Consider the following 22,887-nt stretch of genomic DNA (forward strand, 5'->3'; position numbering starts at 1 on the left):
CTGGTCATTATGTCCAGAAAGACCTTGCACCAGACAGGAGAGGGGGCCCTGATCCCACACACAACCCTAGAAAGACAATCTTTAAGGGTAAGAAGTTCCCGAGGTGACTAGAAGCTTCTGCGGGTAGAAGGAGAAGAGGGCAAAGCCTGGCAGTTCAGAGGGAAGAAAATTCCACCTCCTCCACCTCACAAGCCCCATTCCCGCCCCCACTTTTGCATTTGGAAAATGTTGAGAATTCGAAGCTGATTAGCCCAGTGGTTTGAAAACAGGCACTGATCCGGTGTGTGTGTGTGTGTGAGAGAGAGAGTGAATGTGTGTGCAGTAAGTTTGCTGTGTAGTTCATGCTGTGTGCATGTTCAGCGTGCCAGGCTGTGTACATTGTGCATGTTTGGTATTTGTGCTTCGGTGTGTTTGCAGTTATACGTGCGTGTGTGTATACTGTTGTGTGTGTAATTTTTTGTGTGTCTGCTTCCCTTTTTGTGTGTAGTTTGTTGTGCGTGTTTACTGCTGTGTTTAGTTGAGAGCGTGTTTAGTGTGGTGTGTGCGAGTTTACTGTGTTACATGTGTTTGCTGTGTTGTGTCTGGTGTGTCATGTGGGAGGGTGGCGGGGACAGTGGCGAGGACAGTATACTATAGCCGCTACTCACATACTGAGAGCCAGTGGTTGGCTCAGACGGAAGTAACGGAGATGGCTCTAATTCTAACCATTTCTCCTCGTTTGGGCCTCGGCCGGCCGGCAGCGCTCGGTTCACAGACGGCGAGGTGGCCGACCTGGGTCCAGCCTCTTGGGTCAACAGGACCCACAGCGGCGCGTGGGGAGGACGCGGCTAATGAGCCGCGAGAGTGGAACTGTTGTTCTCGCCGGGGGATCCGCGCCCGGGGGCACATTCTTGGGGTGGTGAGGCGGCGAGTGGGGGCGCCCAGGCAGGACTGGACGTCCAGCGCCCAGCCGACGGTGGGAACGAACCTGGCGAGGCAAGGAGTTCATTTGGTAAAAGCGGGTAAAGCGGGCGCGAGGGGTGTTCGCCCGTTTCGGGCGAGGGGGAAGCCGGGGAGAGGCCCCGGCTCCACCCCGCCGGTCGCCGGCTCGAGCCTGGCTCCAGTTCCCCCACGGCAGCGCCAGCCTCGCGGAGCCCACTCGCGGGTTCCCGGCCGCTGCCGCCGCCGCCTCACCTGCCAGGCGCCGGGCCACGGCCCAATCAGCGGCTGTCGCTCGGCAGCGGCTGCCATGTTCCCCGCTCCGCGCTGCCAATCAGTGTGGCGACTGCCAATGGGCTGCGGGGCCGGGGGTCAGGTGACCACGGGCCAGCTGGCTCCTCATTGGCGCGCGCCGCGCGGCCTCCCGCTCGGTTTATGTGAGAGGAGTGAGTGATTGACTTTATCAGTCCAAGGACACTACTCTGGAGGCGAAGAGGCTGGACTGGCGCGGCGAGCGGCGAGGACCGAGCCTGCCTCCTGCCTCCTGCCTGCCGGCCGCGAGCCGGCTCTGCTTCTAAGCGCACCCTAGCCGGGAGGCACGAGCCTCCTGGTCCCGCGGCTCTGCGCTCTCGGGGAGAGGTGGGGTGCCCGGGACAGGATTGGCAAACTCCGCCCTCCACTTATTATTTTGCTTATTTTTCTTTGTGCGCGTCTGTTAGTTTGTTAAACCAGATCTAGTTCCAGAATCTTTTCTCCTCCCTTCTTCCCCACTCCTTCTCCCCCCTTCTCCCCCCTCCAGGTCCTTCTACTTCCCCTCCTCCCTCCTGTCCCTCTGCAGGAGACTCTCTCAGCGACGGAAAGTTGCAGTCCCTGCTTCAGCCTGAGGGATCTCCCGACCACCGTGTCCAACCGTCGCCACCCCTCTTCGACTTCGACTTTGTGGAGCTCTCCTTAAGCACCCTCGATCACATCTGCGAGATCGCTGGTGTCGAAAAAGAACCACCCATGACGATGCTCCTGGACGGAGGCCCGCAGTTCCCAGGGCTGGGAGTGGGCAGCTTCGGCGCGCCGCGCCACCACGAGATGCCCAACCGCGAGCCGGCGGGCATAGGGCTGACTCCTTTCGGGGACTCGCCCCACGCCGCCGCCGCCGCCGCCGCCGCCTTCAAGCTGAGCCCCGCGGCGGCTCACGATCTGTCTTCTGGCCAGAGCTCAGCGTTCACGCCGCAGGGTTCTGGTTACGCCAACGCCCTGGGCCATCACCACCACCACCATCACCACCATCACCACGCCGGCCAGGTGCCCAGCTACGGCGGAGCCGGCCTCCGCCGCCTTCAACTCCACGCGCGACTTTCTGTTCCGCCAGCGCGGCTCCGGGCTCGGCGAGGCGGCCCCGGGTGGCGGGCAGCACGGGCTCTTCGCCGGCTCGGCGAGTAGCCTGCACGCTCCGGCTGGCATCTCTGAGCCCCCCGGCTACCTGCTCTTCCCCGGGTTGCACGACCAAGGCGCTGGGCACCCGTCGCCCACCGGGCACGTGGACAACAACCAGGTCCACCTGGGGCTGCGCGGAGAGCTGTTCGGCCGCGCTGACCCGTACCGCCCGGTGGCCAGCCCGCGCACGGACCCCTACACGGCCGGCGCGCAGTTCCCGAACTACAGCCCCATGAACATGAACATGGGCATGAACGTGGCGGCCCACCACGGGCCCGGCGCCTTCTTCCGTTACATGCGACAGCCCATCAAGCAGGAGCTGTCGTGCAAGTGGATCGACGAGGCTCAGCTGAGCCGGCCCAAGAAGAGCTGCGACCGGACCTTCAGCACCATGCACGAGCTGGTGACACATGTCACCATGGAGCATGTGGGGGGCCCGGAGCAGAACAACCACGTCTGCTATTGGGAGGAGTGCCCCCGCGAGGGCAAGTCCTTCAAGGCGAAGTACAAACTGGTCAATCACATTCGGGTGCACACGGGCGAGAAGCCCTTCCCGTGCCCCTTCCCGGGCTGCGGGAAGATCTTCGCCCGCTCCGAGAACCTCAAGATCCACAAGAGGACCCACACAGGTAAGGAGGAGGGCGGGCGGGCGCGGGGTCCGCCGCGGCCGCGCGCCGCGAAGCCGACCTGCACCGCGAGGGAGCGAGGGGTGGCGGCCGTAGAGAGAGGCGGCGCCCCGCGGGGGCGGTTGGAAGAAGTAGCGCTGTCACTGTCCCTCCACCTCTCGTCCTCCCCGCCCCGCGGCGCTTTTGCCCAGTTCTAACTTCCCGGGGGGACGGCTCTGTGGTCTCAGGAACTAGTTGGAACCTTCTCGCGCCCAGGAACCCACTGGCGCCGCCTCTTTTTGTCTCTTTCTGGGTTACTCTGGAGGGACTCCGAACGTGTGCAGAGAAATTGTTCACAAGCGACTTAGCTCTCGGCACCCAGTCGGGGGAGGCAACCATAGAAATGCTAATGAAAACTAACTTTCGGTTACTTCCGCTCTTTTTTACCCTTGATTGGCACATCTCCTAATTAAATGACTGGTACTTTTGTCAAACTATTTTTATTTGGAGTTCCAGGTTCAATTCAGTCCTCCGGGAGGAACGCTAACGTAGAAAAGGCACCCCAGTTTCGTGGCTTGTTCAGAGCATCTTGTAAAACTGTCCGGAGCCCCCTGGATTTATATAGTTTTCTCTTTTCGAACGTTAAGTACGACGACCTCAGCTTTTTAATGCTGGGCTTAGCAAAACCGATGCATTTGAAAGAGGCAAATTAAAAGGTACAAAGGAGGAACTAAAAGGGATTGTCCCGTCCTCGGTCCATTGTCCCTCCCGGGCTTGGCTGCCACGCCGAGATACCGGCGGAACGCGGCAGCGCTCGGAGGCCCCGGGCCGGGTTGCGGGGGGCGGGGGGGGGGGGGCGGGACGGAATACCGCAACTCGGGGGAAACTTTGGAGGAGCCAGGGGCTTGCCCTCCGGTTCGAGAACAAAGGGACTGGCAGGTTCTGGGCCGGCCCTGCCCTACCCCCGCCCCCGACCACCGCTCCCCACCCTAGCAGGCTCAACTCGCGCTCTCCATTTTTCTCCAGGGAAAAGAGATGCCACGGCAGCCCCCAGTCGGCGCTCCCTCTCCGGGCAGACCGCCGGGCGCTCTGTCTCCCGCTGCTCGGCCGGAGGACGCTCTTGGCCCTGACTCTATTTCCCCCCTCCCCACCCCCTTTGCGTTTCTGCCTTTTGCAGGTGAGAAACCTTTTAAATGTGAATTTGAAGGCTGTGACAGACGCTTTGCCAACAGCAGCGACCGCAAGAAGCACATGCATGTGCACACCTCGGACAAGCCCTATATCTGCAAAGTGTGTGACAAGTCCTACACGCACCCGAGCTCCCTGCGCAAGCACATGAAGGTAATTACCTCTTTATTAGCGGTCGGCGGTTTATAAACACTCTGCCCGACACCGGGCTGCGGAACGGAAGCGCCCGCGCTGCCAACCCTGTATCTTCCACGTTAAATCCGATTTGCTCCAGCGCTGACACCTTGAACCCATTGGGGGGACCGGGAGGGGGAGCGCAGTGGGGAGGAGGAGGGAGCGGAGGGAAAGATCAGTTGTTTACTGGGAAGCTCTAACCGAGCTCGCCGGGACTGGATGTCGCAGTGGCCGCCTCTCCCCGGCTCAACCCGCGATGAGAACTGAGAGTGCCCGCGCCGAACCCGGGGGGCGGGGGGCTGGGGGCTCCGTTCTTCTTCGGCTTCCGGTAAAACAATAGGGCCGAGGAGCGCGGGGGCATTCCCACACAATTGTCGGAGCCCTCGCAGCGCCCAGGGCGTCCGTGCCACCTTTCTCTGTACCTGCTTTCCCAAGCCAGAGCGGTTTTGGCGAGACTTGGGCCCGGAGTATTTTATAGGGCCTCAAAGACTACGTGCTTACCCCGCTCCAGCTGCGGAGAAAGCATTTCTGAAGGGGCATGAATAAACTAGAGTACTTTATTCCTTTTCCACAATGCCAATCTTAGGACTCAAACTGGTTTGTTGACGAATGTCTTGGGGTTTTCTTACACATCGGTAATGTGGAAATTAAAAACAAAGCCCCCAAATCAGCAGCATTTTGTCTTTTAAGTGGGTCACTGGGCGGTCTTGCTCTTACAGTGCTCTTGTTTTTGCTTGCACAATGCCAGTTGGAATTATATTCATTATAATATATACATGTTAATTTTAGGTTCATGAATCTCAAGGGTCAGATTCCTCCCCTGCTGCCAGTTCAGGCTATGAATCTTCCACTCCACCCGCTATAGCTTCTGCAAACAGTAAAGATACCACTAAAACCCCTTCTGCAGTTCAAACTAGCACCAGCCACAACCCTGGACTTCCTCCCAATTTTAACGAATGGTACGTCTGAGGACAAACACAAACCCTGTTTAACCATAGAATGGACCAAATGCATTTTAAAAAGAAAACTGAGACCAATCAGATGGAAATGGAGCTGTAAGGCAAGAGGCCATATATAGGGCTACATCTGGTTAATTGCAATTGTCCAGGAAGGTTTTTGGGCAAGATCCAAAAGTAGCCATGCCCTTTTCTCAGGATTAGAAAATATGTTTTGGCATTTGAAGGATTAAAAAAAGATCTTCTCACTGCTTTTTCCTCCCCTTTCTCTTGCTCTCTGCTCACCCCATCCCTAAATGCCTTCAGTTCATTTTAACTCTTGTTCTGTTTCTTGAGAGGAAGTTATGGAAGGCTTATTGGTGGTGGTGATGCTAAAAGTGATGGAAAAATCTTCGCCTTAGTGGTGATTGTTTAAACTCTCACAGTCTTAAACCGTGCCAAAGTCCTGTTATGTCTTGAACTTTTCCTCAAAGCATTACACTTGTGAATGTATTTTTGTCCAATGGGGTTAAAACTGTTGTTCAGTATTTTTTCAGGCTGAGGATGTGATGTTATTCTACACAAATTGTGACGTTTAGTATACAATTGCCTTTTGTAATAACTTTCTTTTTTGTAAATACATATCCATTGATGCCATATTTATCGTTTGTAATTTAATTATTGCTACAAATGCCGGGAACTGAACAATATTTATGGATAAATGTTTTCTAACAAATTCTGTACAGCTTTTGATTATAACCGCTTTAGCATTAAATTTTATTGTTTTGAAAGAAGAACACAATTTACAATTTTTGAACCACTGACTCCTTTCTCTTGTTTTGTAACAGCCTCCTTCTACAAAGAGGAGACATGAGCAAATGAAATCTTGTTTGTTGGTATTTATAACTCACTCAGATCCCTTTTTTAATTGTTAAATTATTTTTCTATTGCAGTATAGATTCTTTACAGTGTCAGTTTCCATCTGGGAAGACCCTCCTTTCTTTAGCTCAGATGGTTGTTTAACTGCGAGTTTAAATGTGTTTGTCCTGGATTTTCGGCATGCAAATCAAATATTACTGATCAATTCAGTTAGTGGCCATGACATCTCAATCTTGTACTTCAAAGACTGAGAAGCTGGATTTAATCATCCCTGCCCTACATATATAAACCTAAGGTAACCTAATGAGTTTTATGTCCCTTAGTTTTTTATTATCTTACATAAAAATGAACATTGTGGCAGGATGCATGTCTGTCTATTCTATCAAGAGATCACCCATATACCTGTATATGTTTGTATCTATGACTTATCTAATCTGCCTATCAAATCTATCTAGCTATCTATATATTTTCAAAAGTAAGCATATGTCTGAAACAGTGATGACGAGTAAGGCCAGTCGAGGCATGCTTACTTATGATTAAAGTGCTTCTTAAAAGAACCATAGTCCATTTACAATTTTGGAAGGCACAGGTTGGTTTGTTTTGCTGTATATAGTTCAATTCGTAATTATCACAATTATAACATAACATTTTTATAGCGGTGTAATAACTGCAGCTGTTCTGAAATATTATGGAAAGAAAAAACATTTGCAAAATATGTATTTTTAAAAGTTCATGGTTTGTAGGCAAAGATGTTAAGAGCATTGTTTCCATTAAAATCAATAACAATGAAAAATGGTTGTTTGCTTTGTGATAAAATATTAACAATCCGTTTAATCTTAAGTGAAGCAACTCATTTGGACAGACAGTTTTTTTTACAGTTGTTATATGAAAAAGAAACATTACTATTTGGGGGGGTGGAGTGGGTAGAGTATTGAGGGTTTTTTTTTTTTTTTTTTTTTACTAATTTAGGGTGCTGTTTAATATTGAGAGCCCAATCTCTGCATGAATAACCAACTTGCAAATCAGCAAATAGAATGGTGGAGATAAGGAATTGTAAAGAATTTAGAAATGTAATGAATAGGCTTAAGTATCTCCTTCTCTTGACGGAGCAGTACTCTAGGATTTGTGGTGGCAGTCAGTTTGGTATTATTCATAATCATTTTGATTCTAGAATTTTGTTTATTGTTCTTTTTGAAGAAATAAAGTCTTGGCACAACTATTTATGTTATAACATTTTTGTATTTAGTGCCTGATTTTTTTTTCCATGTTCAAATAAATCAACCTTAAATTGAAATGCTCAGAGAAGTTCTGATGATTAAAAGAAACTTTGATTCCTTGGATACAGTTGAAACAGTCTGTTTTAAGTTATCTACTGATCTTTGTCAATAGACAATTAGTTATTGACAGTTTCTAATTGCAAATTGCTTTGGATGTGATTTCTTGTTTGTGGAGAATGTTTTTTTCCGGGTTTTTTTTTGCACTTTCCTCCACCAGTAGACAAGGGAAAGGCCTGAATGCCATGAACGGATTGGGATGCCTTCACAAGTGTGAGCAGGTAACCTGGTCAGTCTACTGCTCCTACCCCCAGACATTCTAGTCTTGACCTTGACATTGAGGGTGCTGGACCCAATTCCTATTTCAGGAGTTTTCCTTCACTTCAAACCAGAAAGCATTTTAAATGCTCAGCAAGTTTTCAGAAAGTGTGTACTCATAAGATTGGCTTTACATGTGTTCCAACTGACGTCTAAATAATGTTTTTCTTCTGAAATGTGTATTTAACTTCCACAGTTTACTGTTTTCTCTATGAATTTTCTCTCCACCCCCAACTTCACCTAACCTTAAATGACAGTAGAGTGATGGGTTGGATGCAAGATTGTTTCAAAAACTTGCTTCTCCCACCCCCCCATTAAATACATTAAACAGCCATCTCCTTGAGACATTAAGTTTGATCTTTCTTTACTAGGCTTGAAATTATTCTGCCATGAAAATTTACAGTAGAGCATTGTGTCCTAGAGGGGAAGATGTGAATTAACAATGATGATAACCAATATTAAGATAATGTGAAAGTTTTGCCACTCTACATGATATCCTTTAATATGGATGTAGCATCGTTATTTCTCAGTCTGTCCCTCTGCCCTTGTCATTTGTTGCAAAGAAAACTTTATTTTAGTAGAAAACTTTTCACAGATTTTCTTTCTATAATCTGATTCTGGGAGTACATATTCTTCAATTTTCAGTAAGTCTCTTAAAGAATAAGCACCCAGCCCCCACCCCCGCCGCCCAACAACAAAAACCTTGAAACCCTAAAGATAGACAGGCTGGAAAACATGAGTGTCAGCTGGATTCTTAGTAAGAAAACGGTTATTTTACTTCTTGTACCTGGTAAGACCTTTGTTAAAAGTCCATTATCTTTTCCAAAATGGGTGGTTTAGTTTAAGATTTCCACGAAGGTGTCTATTTTCAGGCAGACAGAAGTCGGGACTTCATCCAGTTTGGAAGGTTAAAGATCAGGGTCCAGGCTAAGCAGGGCTGTGGGTCCTAACTACCGCGGAGGTTGAAGAACTAACAGGGACCGCCTCTGCTCACAAAGCCTCCTAGGAAAGTTGTGTTCAGGACTTCCTCGCCCCTCCCACCCCCCTCGCCGCCCGCTGTATCTTCGCCCCTGGCTCCTTCTCCCCTTATAAAATCCCCCAAACAAACGAAAAAAGCCTAAGGGCCTTGGCCCTTAAGCTTCTGAAAGAGTCGCCACCCGTTTGCCCATCCCCTGAACCTCGCGGGATCTCAGCCCCGCAGCCGGGCTGGTTTTCTTTCGGGCGGTCTTCCCCCACGAGACCTAAGTCTAGTCGGGCTCGGCTCCGGGACGACGCGTCGCGGAAGTCAGGGCTCCCGCTCGGGGTCCTCAGGCCCCTGGTAGGGGCGCCCGGGGTCCCTATGCACACACCAAGTTCTTGCAAGGCCCGGTCGAAGCTGGGGCCGGGGGGGAGGGGACCTCATTTCCTAGGGTCAATTCTCTTGCGGTCTCGGCCCGCTGACCCTTTGACCTCCACCTACAGGGCCCTTGGCGGCCGTAAGCCGGCGGTCGCCCGGGCTCCGAGGACGCTTCGCGCCCCATCGCCTCCCGGCCTCATTAGGCCGGCGGGTCTGTAAAGCAGGAATCAGCCGCTGCCTAATCCGGACCTGGGGTCAATATGAGCCCAAACAATGGTGAGCTCCGAAGGCCACAGCGCAGCGCGGGCCACAAACTTTGTGTTCCATTCATTTTCTGAAGGCCGTGGGGTAGGGGAGGAAGGGGAGGTACTCGCACGCCCGAAGGCCGATCCCGGCGCCCGGGGCTCTTCAGTGAGAGTCCCCGCTTTCCGGCCCTCCCGGTCTCATCGCCGCGCCAGGGTTTTGGAAGGGCCGGCAGGGCTCGGGGCCCGATTCGCGGCCCGCGCGAGGGCCCAAGGGCTGGCCTAGAGGGGGCCGCCCCCGCGCCAAGAACAAGACTTTGAAGTGGGTTTTTAGCGTGCACGTGTGAGAGCCGCGCCGGGGCCGGACGAGGGCCCGCTGGGAGGAAAGCGGAGGCTCCGGCCCGGACCGCCCCCCTCCTCCCCCGCGCCCCGTCGCTCCGGCCTTTTCAAGCCTCGGCCGGGAACCGCCGGCCGCCCGCGTCCCGAGCCCGCGCTGCGCGCAGGCGCAAAACCCGCAGCCGTCGAGTCGGATTTCGCTGCGAGGGGGCGGCGGGGGAGAGTTGAAAGCGGCTCAGCGGCGCCGCGGCCTCGGCCGGGCCGGGAAGGGGGGCGGAGGGCCGGACGGAGAGGGGGGGCTGGTTTTGGGGCGGCTCTCGGGTCGGAAACATGGCGGCCGGATGCGAACCCCCGCGGAGCGCAGCTAAGCGCTGACGGCGGGCTGCCGAACTGTTGTGTGGTTTCAACTCCCTTTTATTCCTCGGCTCGGAGCGCCTCGCGGGAGAATGTAGGTCGTGGCGGCCGAGCGCAAAATTGTTTTTAAAAAAAAAAAAAAAACGGAAGCGGAGAAGTTCTTCCAGGGCATCCTGGGCGTGGGAAGTTGGCGAGCCTTCTGGGGGCTGGGGTTCCCGGGCGGGGTGTGGGGAGGCTTGGACCTGAAATCTACCCGAGGCCTCCCCACCCTCCGGGCCCGACAGAAAGCGTTTCTTCTCCGACCCCTCGGGGTGGGGGATGCCGTTTTGAGCTTCATGCCCGAGTCGGGATGCTCCTGCACCTTCGAGTCGCGAAAAATGCCAAGGAGTGGACACTGTTCCTTCCAGGACAATGGCGGGGCGCGTGAGCGGAGCACGGAGGCCCCATTTCCAAACTGGGTGCCCTGGATTAGCCGCACGGATATGCCATTGCGAGTTCGAACCCTACACGTTGCTCAGGCCCCGTTTTCTGCATATCTCATTTAAACGCGGGCCTATGAAAAATAGCACTGGGCGCGCTTTTGTGTGTGCTGTTGACAGCTGGTGGTCTTACGAAAAAAGGGGCAGGAGAGAAGGCCATGATTCCGAAAACTTTCATTCAGCTTTTGCTTAAACCGCCTTAATGCTGGCGTGTGAAAGAACCCCTGGTAGCTCTGGGATCTCGAGTCCGTGTTTTCTCTGCAGGGAAAATGGAGCAGATGTCTTTCGTGAGGGGGAAAAAAAATGTAGGCTTTTAAAAATGTAGTTTTTGACCCCCGCCTCCTCTAGGAAAATAAGCAGCACGCATTCTTTCAGGTGGCGTCTTCGTGGAGGCCAACAGCTAAACGAAAAGAGAGCCTTCTGGGCTGCCCACTGGCGAGGATTTGGGCTCCTGAAGGTGTGGGCCAGCTCCCTTGGGCCACCTTGAGAAGGGCCCCAGGTGGGTGGGCAGGTCATTAGCAAAGCTGGCCCAGATCTGGGGGGAAATCTGCAAAACAGTGCCTTTATCTGCAGAGAACAATTGATGGGGTTGTCTTTCCTCCTTTTCAGTGCACAAAGAAGACAGCTTTGGAGCAAGAATTTGGAATATGCATTTAAGTTGTCGTGCTTTGCATTGGAAACCCCTGGGCAATTAAAATAAGCCTGCCTTGTAGTATTTTCTGTCCTTTTCTTATGCGTGGTTCCTGCAAATCAAAGGGGATGGAGCCCCTTCTGCCGTTTGTAAACTTGTTTTGAAATAGCCACCAAACAGATTTTTACCCCTTTGGGCGAAGTTTACTTCCAGGGTTCAGCCTCTTCACCCCACCCTCTGACTGGAATAGAGTATTGACATCTTTGAGAGAGCAAAGGAGGTAGATGGTGCTTGCTGTATACTTTATTTTTCCATGTTGTAGTTTGAACCCTGAGATTTGAGCTTTTTCCTGGCTAAATCTCTTGGTACCAAAAGTGTCAAAAATGAAAAGTTCATTAACTTGAAAAATCTTTAGCCAATGGGTAGGCAGTGTGTCTCTCTGAGAACTGCAGTGCCCAGAACGTCTCTAAGATTGACTTTGGAATCAAGCTAAAGATGCACTGGTGAACTATCTCCCCTGGATGCCTGCGGTGTTCTTTGGGTCATTTGATATGGTAAACCTGGTTGATTTTCATAAGAGTTACATGAATGGAATTTCTTCCAAACTGGACTAATGACAAATTGGTAGAACTCTTATATTTGTTTGAATGATAACTCCAAAGGGCACTGCTTTTCCTTCTGAGGTTTGGTTTCTACCATCACTGTTGAAATTTACAGCTTGAAAAACACTAAGTTTGCAGGAAGCCTTTAAAGGGGGGAATGTTCAGAGGACTTAGACTAATAATAACACAGGAGCAAAACGTCTTTGAATAAGATTCTTGTTGCCAAAAATCTGTTGAAACTAAAGAAAACATTTCTTTAAAAATCATCTAATAGAGCAAACAATTTTGTATATTTTTAATGTGATGACAGTCCAGCCTGTTTATTGATCTGATGAATAGAGAAATGTGAGCCCTATAGTAACTGGAAAAATAGCCTTCACCAAATGTCAAGTTTCTAATGTTTGTTCTCTGATAGAGTGTGTATGTTGTCTAATGTGTTTTATTAAAACACAACCTGTGTAAAGACCATTTGAGCATAAGGTGTTAAAAATAGAAGATTCCATTGTGTTTTATTATACGCTAGCATTTAAAACAACATATCCAGTAATGTTTTATGATATTTTTCTAAGAGTAAATGTAGCTTGTTTTGACCTATCTGCAGTTCACTTTTTGTTTTTTTGCCAGTGTTGTCCTGCTTGGTATCCGGGACAGTCTCTAATTCCTGATGAAGAACTTGATACTGACGTTGGTATGCAGCAGCCAGCCCTCCATAACACTACCTATCCTAAATGCAGGGTTAATGCCGAACCTACTGTGCAAGAAATGATTTACTGATGAGGTTTCAAAGAAAACCACATCAATTTGGATGTCTGTTACCTTGAAGTGATCATTTTAAGAGTAGTAGCTTCTTCCCTAGGTATAAAAAGACTATTTTCTTCTTTGGTGTATTTCATTCTGTGTTGAGCAATCATTTGTGAAATGAAAAAGCGAAAAAGCACACACCCCCCCCACACACACCTCCAGCCAATTTAGAATCATAAACGCAAAGATGGAGGTGAAGACTAGCCTAATTCAGTGTGTATTATCTCATGCATTGTGTTGACCTTGTTGAAAATCTCTTTCAAATATCTGCATTCCACATGTAGAACTAAAGTGTTTAAAACTAGAAATATGAATGCTTTGTTAATTTCTTGTTTGTGTTCAAAAAGCAACATCCAGGATCTCTACAATCGACTTAAATAAAACCATTTAAATTATTTTTTGTGATTATTGTTTTATTGCAGTGACAACCATAGCCCCTAACTAAATCCTCAGTGATCAAATAACCTTGATTAACCTGTTGAATTGGGACAATTTATATTCTATTCACATCTTTCATGATATAGCTTGGCTTTCACTGAGCAATAAACTTGGGAAAAAGACCCACCCCCCTGAACAGACCCCAACTGTTTTGAGCTCACAGTGTTTTCCCAGAGGAACTCAGGGCCAGGTGCTGGGGAGGTCCTGGGGACCTCCAGGGGAGGGGAGGAATTCAGAGTCAAGGATTGACTGGGATGATTAGAAGGAAGGACTGGAGATAGGAGTTTGGAGGAAAAAAGAGCATTTGAACACCGCTATCTGGATGAGAGAGGAAAAGACAAAGCTGAAAATAACGTTAAAGGAGAAAGGAGGGCCTTTGGAAAGGGGGCATTGCAGCATAGCACATTATATGGATATAATTCAGAAGCTCCAAAGTGGTTCTTGGGGCAGACAACTTGGCAACCATTGATTGGAACACTTACAGAATCATGGAATATAGGTGTTATTAAAACACAAGTTGTTGTTAATTAACTGTAGTGTTAGAGAAGATGAAGACACTTCAGAGAAATTCTTCAAACTCCAGATACTTGATTTCTCATTTTAAATTTAACATCTGTAATCTAATGTGATCTCTGAGTGGCCATCATTCTATTTATTTGACGTGATTATGCCATGATGAGGTATTATAAAATTGCAGCCTGATAGAGTATATTGCTATTGGTTCTTTAGATCCAATTTTATTAAAATTTCTGCTAAGTAGACTGATGATACTGGAATTTTTTAAGTAGAAGGAAAAACTGCTCCTCTCCCTCTGATTTTTGTTGTTCATTTACATCAAGGCATACAGTCCAGTCAGGAAAGACTGTGATTCTTTGCTCCCTAGAACTTGACATTCTTATATCCCCCTAGAAAGATGTTAGTAGGAATTTTTGTTTTGTTTTTGTTTTTAAGAACAAGAACTGTGTTCTTTCAGACAGGCAGTGGAGTGTTATAATGGGATTATTAAGAAAGCCCTTGGAAAGGTAAACTACCAAGTTGTGCATGAGCCAACTGCACTATGATAATAATACCTCCTAGGGTTATTCTAAGGATTAAGCAAGAAAATGTCCATAAAGAGCCTGGCACAGAGTAGGGCCAGGACAAATGTTAATTCGCTTCTTTTCCTCTTGCAGGTAGCTATTGTTTCATTGCTTTGGGGTGGTTTTGTACTTTTAATATTATGGAATATTTTACTAAAAACATAATGATTTGTACTTGGGTGCAAATTAATGCAGTTTCAGAATATAAATGGAGACTTAGGGCATTTAAGAAATACTGCATTTCATAAGCATAATCACTAGATCAGGCATGTGAGTTTATGAACATGGCTATGAATATTTAAACACATAAAATTAAAATGTTATTAAATGCCTGTTGTTCATTATCTTCCAATGAATACACTTAACTCTTAGATTAAAAGTAGGTTGTGTACTTAAAAAATCTGTAAACATAGTAATTTAATGGTTTAATTTGACAAAATTTTTTACTTTAGTCAACAGCTTCTTACTATATTTAAATGACAATTTTACAATGTGAAAATTGGCGTTCACATTTAAGGAAAAGATTAAATCTTATGATGCCTTAAATTATTCAGTTTCCCTCTACTAAATTTATGTTAGTATTATGCTGGTGTGACTATAGAGTAATGAGGCTGATTTTCTTGTGGGGCTTGGAAGCTTGCTCTGAAGGCAATTCCCAGAGAGGAGTCCCCAAAATGTTTTGACCAATGTCAGGATCCTTAGAATGAGTTTATGGACTCCCTAGGTGATGGCCTCACTTCAGATACAAAGCAAACACCAGCCACCAGTCATTACAGCCATACTTTTGGTTTTTATTATGCTTTTAAAGGATACCCTGATTATGTTAATAAAATTGAGGCTTAAATGAAAATGTAGAAAGTCTCTATTATAGCATTATGAAATGTATTTTTCACAGCCATATGTCTATTTATGCAGTAAAACAAGACAGAAATACCAACACACGAAGCTCTTCCCAGAGGAACTGACGGGCGAGTATTTCTTTCCTTCCCAAGGATTTTGGGGGCTTGGAGCTTCCCAGAGAGTCTGTACTGCTGCATGATAATGGCTTTTGTATAGAGGCTTGGGGGACGTTTCATTATCCCTTTCTTCACTGGTTTATCACCTTTGTCTATCTTTCTTCCTGACCCCGCCCTATGAGAAGCGCAGGTCCAAGGTGGTGGTAAACTTATTTTGAGTATTGGTTTGTTGTCACCGAGTAAGAACAAGGTTATGTTAAAGAACCAACTTGAAAACTGATGTCTAGTGCAATGCTGTGGTGCCTCCCCTGGACGGACCCTTCTATAGGTGTGATCACTCTGAAGTCCAAAAATCCAGTCAGCCCAGCCTTTTCCTATAGAACAGTGAAGGGCGGTGGGGGGTTGGGCAGGAGAACACCCTCTTACGTTTTTCTTAGAGAAGAATTCAAGTGCTTGCTCCTTTTTTTTTCTTCTTGTACTTTGGGTTAAAAGCCCTCTTAGAAAACATTGGGTCGTCAGAAACCTCACTAAAGAAATGAGAAAAATGTTATTGCTAAAGATTTCCTCTGTAAATGTCCCAGAGTCGATAATAGGAGCCTATTTGTAGTACAGATAAATAAATGCATTTTAACATCTTGATATAAATCCAGTGCATGGAAATTGTTCACAAATGATTCACTAATGTTACCCAGCCAGAACTTACTCGGAAAAGCTACACTCATATTCTATTTTTGCAGCTAATCATCCACAGAATGTGTAATTGGTTAGGCCAGCTGATAAGATTTCTTTAGAGATTTCACTGTTCTTTACAAAAATATTTAGTCAGGGTATACACTGAGATATGACGTCTTATTGGTTGTGGTGATAACCCAGTACAGAAGGTGTTCTGTTAACTTCTGACCATTGACATATTAAATGAAGATGTTCAGTTGAGCAACATCAGTGATTTCAATTGATTCATCAATCGCCAGTATCTAGCAGCCATCATGTTTCACTTTGCTAACAAGCTGATACCCCACATCTGATGCCAACAACTCTGGTCTTTCAAACAAATGACATGTTTGATAAAGAAATCTTTTCAAAATCATTATGCACTTCAGCATTTGTCTTTTCTTCCAGCACAGCATCTGTGCATCTGTTCCATCAGGCGTCTATTCCTTGATCATTTCTGAGCCTTCCATGATTTTTGAACCTGATTTGTGGCTATATCAAGGATATGAAATGAAGCTGCTTCTTCCATTGAATGTTCCAGTGAAACACAACGTTTATGTTCAAGGCACTAGATTTAATCTTGTGAATGAGACGGCAGGGAAGCGTTTTCACAGGACTTGCTGATAAGACATCCTTATGAAAGAAATTGAGTGGGGGAGGGGAAAGAAGCCCTACTTTAGGAAAAACATTAAGGACATCTTTTTTGTTGTTGTTGTCTTTGCTATGGGTACTTGAAACTTCATACCATTATTACAGCATTGAAAAACTTCAGAGTTTTAAGGCATTTCTCTGAACTGGTGAAATGAAAATTCACATAGTCCAGCTGGCTCAAAACAGATGCAATTCATTCCTTAGTAAGGCCTGTTTAACTGCATAATTTGCTTATATGCATAAAACTGAGGAAGTCTTAATCTCTAGTTTGCATGTGCCTGGACTGCATGCATCTGGCTCCATTAGATTCCCTGTAATTGCATATTGACTAATTGCATAATACAGCTATTTGAACACTGAATTTAAACCCAAATGCTTCTATTAGCACTGTAATCACTTTGGATAAGTGAATAGTTGGAATATGGTACTTGAAAATCAGAGCGCAGGACAATAACTGCTTCCCTGCTTGAAAAGAAGACAAATCTAAAAACAACTTTGAATTTATAAATTAACCAGTAATGCTTTCTCCTGGGCAAACGCTAAATCAGAAAATGAATCAGTAATTGATAAATGCAAAATCTTCATACATAATATTTTACCAAATCTACATTTGCTTCCTTTAAGGGTTTTAAATTGAACATCCACATGCAATATAAATATGTTAATTAAAATTAAATCATTTTGAAAAGGTAATTGTGCATTTGTTTTCAATTTGCATTCATTTCTTTAAATGTATGGCCCGGGGCATTTTTTGTTGGGGTGGGAGAGGATGGAGTCTGTAGCCTGCACTAATTGAAACTTATTTGGTGCATATGTGTTGTTTAATAAAGGAATCGTGGCTTGTGCGTGCACACGTATTCATTTAGATGAAAAGTGTGTGTTATGATTGTCGGGTGTTCAAAGCTGAAGTTCCTGGAAGAATCAGGAGAGAGCATCTTTAGCTAAAATAGGTTATAAAGCCTATTTTTTTAATGTAAAATTCATGTTTATTTTTTAATAGATAATACACGTACATGATGAGAAATTCAGAAGTGTACACAGTGACAATAATGTTCTTTGCCCATCAACAATTCACAGTACCTCTGTCTCCCTTTTAAGAGACAGTCATTGTTTCTTATATTTCAAGCTTTGAAGAATATTCTCAGGCAAGACTTTTGCTACCTTCCTCCTTGCATTTTAAGCATTCTGAAACTCAGAGAGTGGCTACATCTAATCAAAGCCAAAACTTCGTCACTTCAGAAAACATTCAGTGTTAGTTGGGAAGTTATTGTGTATTTTACCTGGTTGATTCATTAAATCAACTGGATGTTCTGGCATTGTACAGGGACAACTGTGTTTATATGGACAAAGTGAAGTGAAGTGTCAGGAAATCGTATAGAGACCTGGGTGTTGAAGAAACGGCGTTTTGCACCTACTTTGTGCCCAGCTTACACCGTGTCCAACCAATAAATGAATGTTGACTAAATGGATGAATAATTCAAAGTTTGTTTGCATGGACTATATTATGTAACTTAGTTGACACTTTAGTTTTGCTTACTTAGGTATTTCCACAGAATTGAGGGTCATGGGGCTGCCTGCTATGTGGCCTGCAGATCCCCTGTATCAAAATTTCTTGGACCCTGCTCAGATAAACAAAACCAGAGTTCTCGAATATGCCTTTAAAACAAGTGGTTTCAGGGACTTGCCTGGTGGTCCAGTGATTAGGACTCTGCACTTTCACTGACAGGGCTCCTGGTTCAATCCCTGGTCAGGGAACTAAGATCCTACAAGCTGTAGGATGTGGCCAAAAATGTTTTTTTAAATAAAACAAGTGTTCACTGCAGCTGAATATGATATGTATGAAAGTGTGATAACCATTGTTTTCCAGAGAATGCTAAAAAGCAAAACTATTGAAACTCTTTCCTACCAATTTATCTACTTGTTCACTAGTAGTCTTTTAAGATTCAGTGTATAAGAATGGCGTGCTTAATTAATAAACTCCAAAATTATTTTTGTCTAAGGCAAGAAATTATTCCCAGCATGGACAATTGTCTCGATTCTCTCGACTTCATTTTGCCAAGGTAGAATTGCCAACCATTCAGAGACACATAGATGTAGATCTGAGGACAAATTGGTATTTGCAAGCAGGGGGTAGATTCCTCAGCGTGTGTTTGTTTGATTTAATATTTAACTTAAATGCAAAACCTAAGCCTTTTTGTATTTCTGATCATTTCCCATTCATTATGCCAAAAGTCCTCCTCCAGGTTTCTGCAGCTTTCTGTGTCAATGATCATGACATATTAAAAATGGTAACATTATAAATACTGTGCTGTCTTAAGAATTTAGCACTTCCTGAATCGGAAAATAATGCCCTTGCTTTTTTTCTGTAATGAGTAAGAACAATAATTCTTTCACCTTCCCTATGCTTCTGTTAGACAGACATTATAACAGCTTTAGCTGGAAGGAAAAACCAAATCTAAAGTTAACTTTTATCATTATGGGTGCTAAAGGATTTTTTTTCGGTTGTATTAAAGAAAATACCCACTTGATGGGGCAAGTCGAGATATTTCATTTGTTGGCATTTTCTAAGCCATCGCGGGCTCTCTGCCATGTCTTTTCCAGACAGGCTCTTCCAACAAATGAGTTGAAAATGAATTCTGTTCCAAAATTTACCTTTGAAGTTTTAGGTTCTTTTTAAATCACAGTTTATTTTTTCTCTAGAAATCAGTGATAGAGTCCTTGGATTACCTTACTGAAAGTTTATTTATTTTAAAATTATTCTATTTGAACTTTAACCCACAATGTGGTCAAATGATGGCACCATCATAGTATTTGGTGACCCAAGTACAGATGTCGAAGGTGTAGCTTGGCTCTTCTTCCCCAGCTGCCTAGACAAAATGGGGGCAGTAATGGTGCAGGTAGAAATGTTACGGGAAACACACTGACTAAAACTGCCCACCTTGGCCAGGTATCATAGTAACCATTTACGTGAGTTATTTTACAACAGGAGGTCCTGGTAAGGAAGACAGAACTAACAAGCCACCACCAACCAGGAAAGGTCAAAAGAAGACACCATGTGCCTGACCACCTCCCAGAATCCTCTTTGCTGGCATCCATATTGACTGAGCATCGGTGAGCTACCAGGAAGGACCCTGAGTTAGAATGATTAACCAGAGACAACCTAGAAACTAATTCTGTTACCATAAAACCCAAGACTGAGAGCCACCTGGCAGAGCAGGTGGATTCCTTTACCCTTTACCCTCTTCCTCTCTGCTCAGACGCCCCTTCCCAATAAAGTCTCTTGCTTTCTCAGCACCTGTGTCTCCTCGGACGATTCATTTTTGAGTGTTTGACAAGAGCCCACTCTCCGGCCCTGGGAGGGGTCCCCCTTCCTGCAACAGAAAAAGAAGTGAGCACCCTCTCCTCTTGTGTATTACCCTCTTTTCTCATCCCCTTGGGGTTGTCTCTGGCTAATCATTCTGAATCAGGGTCCTTCCTGGTCGCTCACCATTGCTCAGTCAAGATGGATGCCAGCAAGGAGGATTCTGGGAGGTGGTTGGACATGTGGTGTCTTCTTTTGACCTTTCCTGGTTGGTGGTGGCTTGTTAGTTCTGTATTCCTTACTGGGACCTCCTGTCATAGAATAACTGAGAAGAGCTGTGGAATTGGAGTGTGCACTGAACTGGGTTTCTGAAATAGGATCCAGCTTTTACCAGCAGGTAGGGAGTGGATGAAGGGAATGAATTGGCATGAGTGTTGGAATTGGTAAGGCAGAATCTTCCCTCGTTTCAGAACCACCCCACTGGTCTTTTTCCTATTCTGCTTTGAAAACCTCTCCCTCATCTCAGTTTAAAGCTTTGGTTTCCAAGTTGGATATAAAGTAAACCAACTGAATCTACCCCAAACCCCAAAGTAGATAATACTCAAAGAGTGAAGGAAAAGTATTTTGGCAGCAACCAAATATTTTTCTCTCTGAAAACCAGAAAGTTCATTCTCAACTTTGTCTTTTTGTTCCGCGTGCTTTCAAAACATGCACATTTTCTTAAAACAGCACCTTAATTCATATCAAACCTCTACTATCTTGAGGACAAACTACAATCATGTTTATTTAAATAAGGTTTGCAGAAAATAATTGTACAAAATCAGAAAGAAAGCTCTATTTTTGTCTGTGGGCTCTGGCTTTTTTATTTTTATTTGTTTAAGTTACCATTTCCTAAGAACTCTGTGCTTCCTAATTTTAAACTAATTCCTTAAATCTTCCAATTTCTTAGACTTCTTTTAAATTAACGTACTTCTTTTGTGTTTTTCAGTGCCACATTTTCTACTAGGGCTATCAGAACAATTTTTAGTGTAGCAAATGCTGAAATAGATGTAATAAATTGTCAATAAGATGCAATAAATTTTTGTCATTTGATTCCAACCTGATGTTAAAGAGAACACAGGTATGACAAACCAAGACTTTTCTAATAGCTTTGGAACTCATCTCTAAATTCCTACGTATTCAGAGATGCAATTGAAAGACCACCCTTACAGGCTGCTGTTATGAAATGTTCTTATTCTTTCTTGTCCCCTGGATTCTGAAGAGGATTAGGGAGTTAGCTGACTGCTAATATTGCATACTCAGTTGACGGCCCCCTTCTTAGCACTGCTGCCTCCAATGAGTTTTCCTTGGCAGTTTGTGAACTTCCCTGAATTTTTAAAGACTCTCCTTATTGTTCCATAAAATGCAATTTCCTTTGTCTTTTCAGTTCCTTTTCTGCTGTTTTCAGAATAGGGCTTAAAAGTAAGATAAAAGGCCTGATACTTTTCATCATAAAAAGTTGTAATGACAGGTCTCACTAATTAAAGTGTAACAATGGGAAGATTAGCCTTTCAGTTAGCATTGTGTGGAATCTATACCGTATTTTCAAAAGCCCTAACTCAGAACATATTGGAGCACAACATCTTTAAAATATAAACATTCACACATGGATTTTATTATCCTATGCACACCAAATAGAGGCACGGTACAGTAAGGCTTTCAGAAGGCAGTAAATAGGAGAACTTCCCATTTTTGTGTAAAACCTTTTCGGTACTAACCATTCGACTCCTGAAATGGGAAAAGGGTGAGCTGAAGGGGCGCGCTGTGGAGCCAGGCACTATGCAAATTTTGTGTGAAGAGCTTTCCTCGGGGGGGTTCCTTGGTATCAGAGAAGCAGAGCATATGTGCTTTTTACCGTGGTATTTTCTTCCCTCAGTGAACGAGCACATCTCCAATCCTGTCTTAATAAAATAATATTCCTTTCTTGTGGTTTCAATACCACCACAATGTCCCTAACGCATTATGGGAACATTAGTAATTCCAAGTATTTGAAGCTATGGAAATGTATTTGATGTGTAAAAACATGGTACTCAGTGGGTCTTTCTCACTGGGGGTCAGAGGATAACATTTGTTTGAGTAGCATCTAACCATGCACTTTTCTAGAGAAATAGAAATAGAAACAATCAAAGGAGAGCGAGAAAAATCCAGTTGCAGGAGGGCTGATAGGAAAGAGCAGAGAGTGAGTAAGAGAGAAAACGCTCCTGTTTGCATCTGGTTTCCAAAAAAAATTTAATTTGGGGATTTAGCTATCTTTCAAATTAGTGATTAGATCCTCATTAGGAAATAGAAACATATGCCATTCTTTTCTTTTTGTTTAAACTTCTAGGTTAGGTCCAAATTCCTGACTTGATTAAATATCTCTTATTTTCTGGAACATACTTTCTTTAAAAGAGTTTCCTGATTCACACGATATCACCTTTAATTTCAATATTTTTGTCGCAGGTATTATGCAAATAGAAGTGTCTGAACCAGGCAGAAACACTGGGCGTGTTTTACTGTATTTCAGCCCTGAAGATATAATTCTGCTTGGCTCTGCTCCAAGTTGGAATAATCACAGTTCTCACTTTTAAATGTTGGTGTTCCTTAGGAAAAACTGAAACACCTAAGGCAAGAGTCCCTTGTAAGCTGACTGTAGCTCAGTCACAAGGGGAGAAAGGCAATAAGAATTTGAAGAAACAAGAGGAAGAGGGTGCCAATTAAAACTATGTTCATTTTGTATCATATTGAGAGATTAGCCTTTTCTTCACTTCTTTCCCTCCAGAAATTGACTGAGGAGGGTTGTGTTGACATTCCTTCTCAATTTTTTCATGACTAGTACCCTCTTCTTTCTTGCAAATCTGCCTCTTCCCTTCAAGTTCTAAGGACAGTTTCACCTGGACTGTTGTCTTTCCTGACCAACAATCTTCCTCCACTCCCCTACTCCCTTCAGGCTCTCACCACTCTGGTTTTACACCCTACTGTCAGATTAATCTTCCTAGCGCCTAACACTGATCCTGTCATTTCTGTGCTCCAGAGCCTTCAATGGCACCCCATTGCTTGGCAAATTAAGTACAAATTTTGTAGCTTGATACATAAGGCCTTTCTCGCTTAGGTCCGATCTTATTTTGCAGTACACCTTTCCACAGATCCAATGGTCCAGTCAAAATAGACTCCTGAGGAAATAGATTAAGATAATAGATAAGAGAACATTTTGGGGAGTCAGATCAGAA

General features: G+C 45.2%; 1 protein-coding gene across 1 annotated transcript; it reads left to right on the forward strand.

Moving 5' to 3' along the window:
* The first annotated feature begins 1,923 nt into the window (after nucleotides 1-1,923).
* Nucleotides 1,924-12,476, forward strand: ZIC3 (Zic family member 3). The gene is given in 4 exon segments (XM_052663609.1): nucleotides 1,924-2,238; nucleotides 2,240-2,978; nucleotides 4,132-4,295; nucleotides 12,327-12,476. Coding segments are annotated over 4 exon segments (1,368 nt in total).
* The last annotated feature ends 10,411 nt before the right edge of the window (nucleotides 12,477-22,887 follow it).

The sequence above is a fragment of the Budorcas taxicolor genome, chromosome X (assembly GCF_023091745.1).
Source record: "Budorcas taxicolor isolate Tak-1 chromosome X, Takin1.1, whole genome shotgun sequence".
Taxonomy (NCBI): domain Eukaryota; kingdom Metazoa; phylum Chordata; class Mammalia; order Artiodactyla; family Bovidae; genus Budorcas; species Budorcas taxicolor.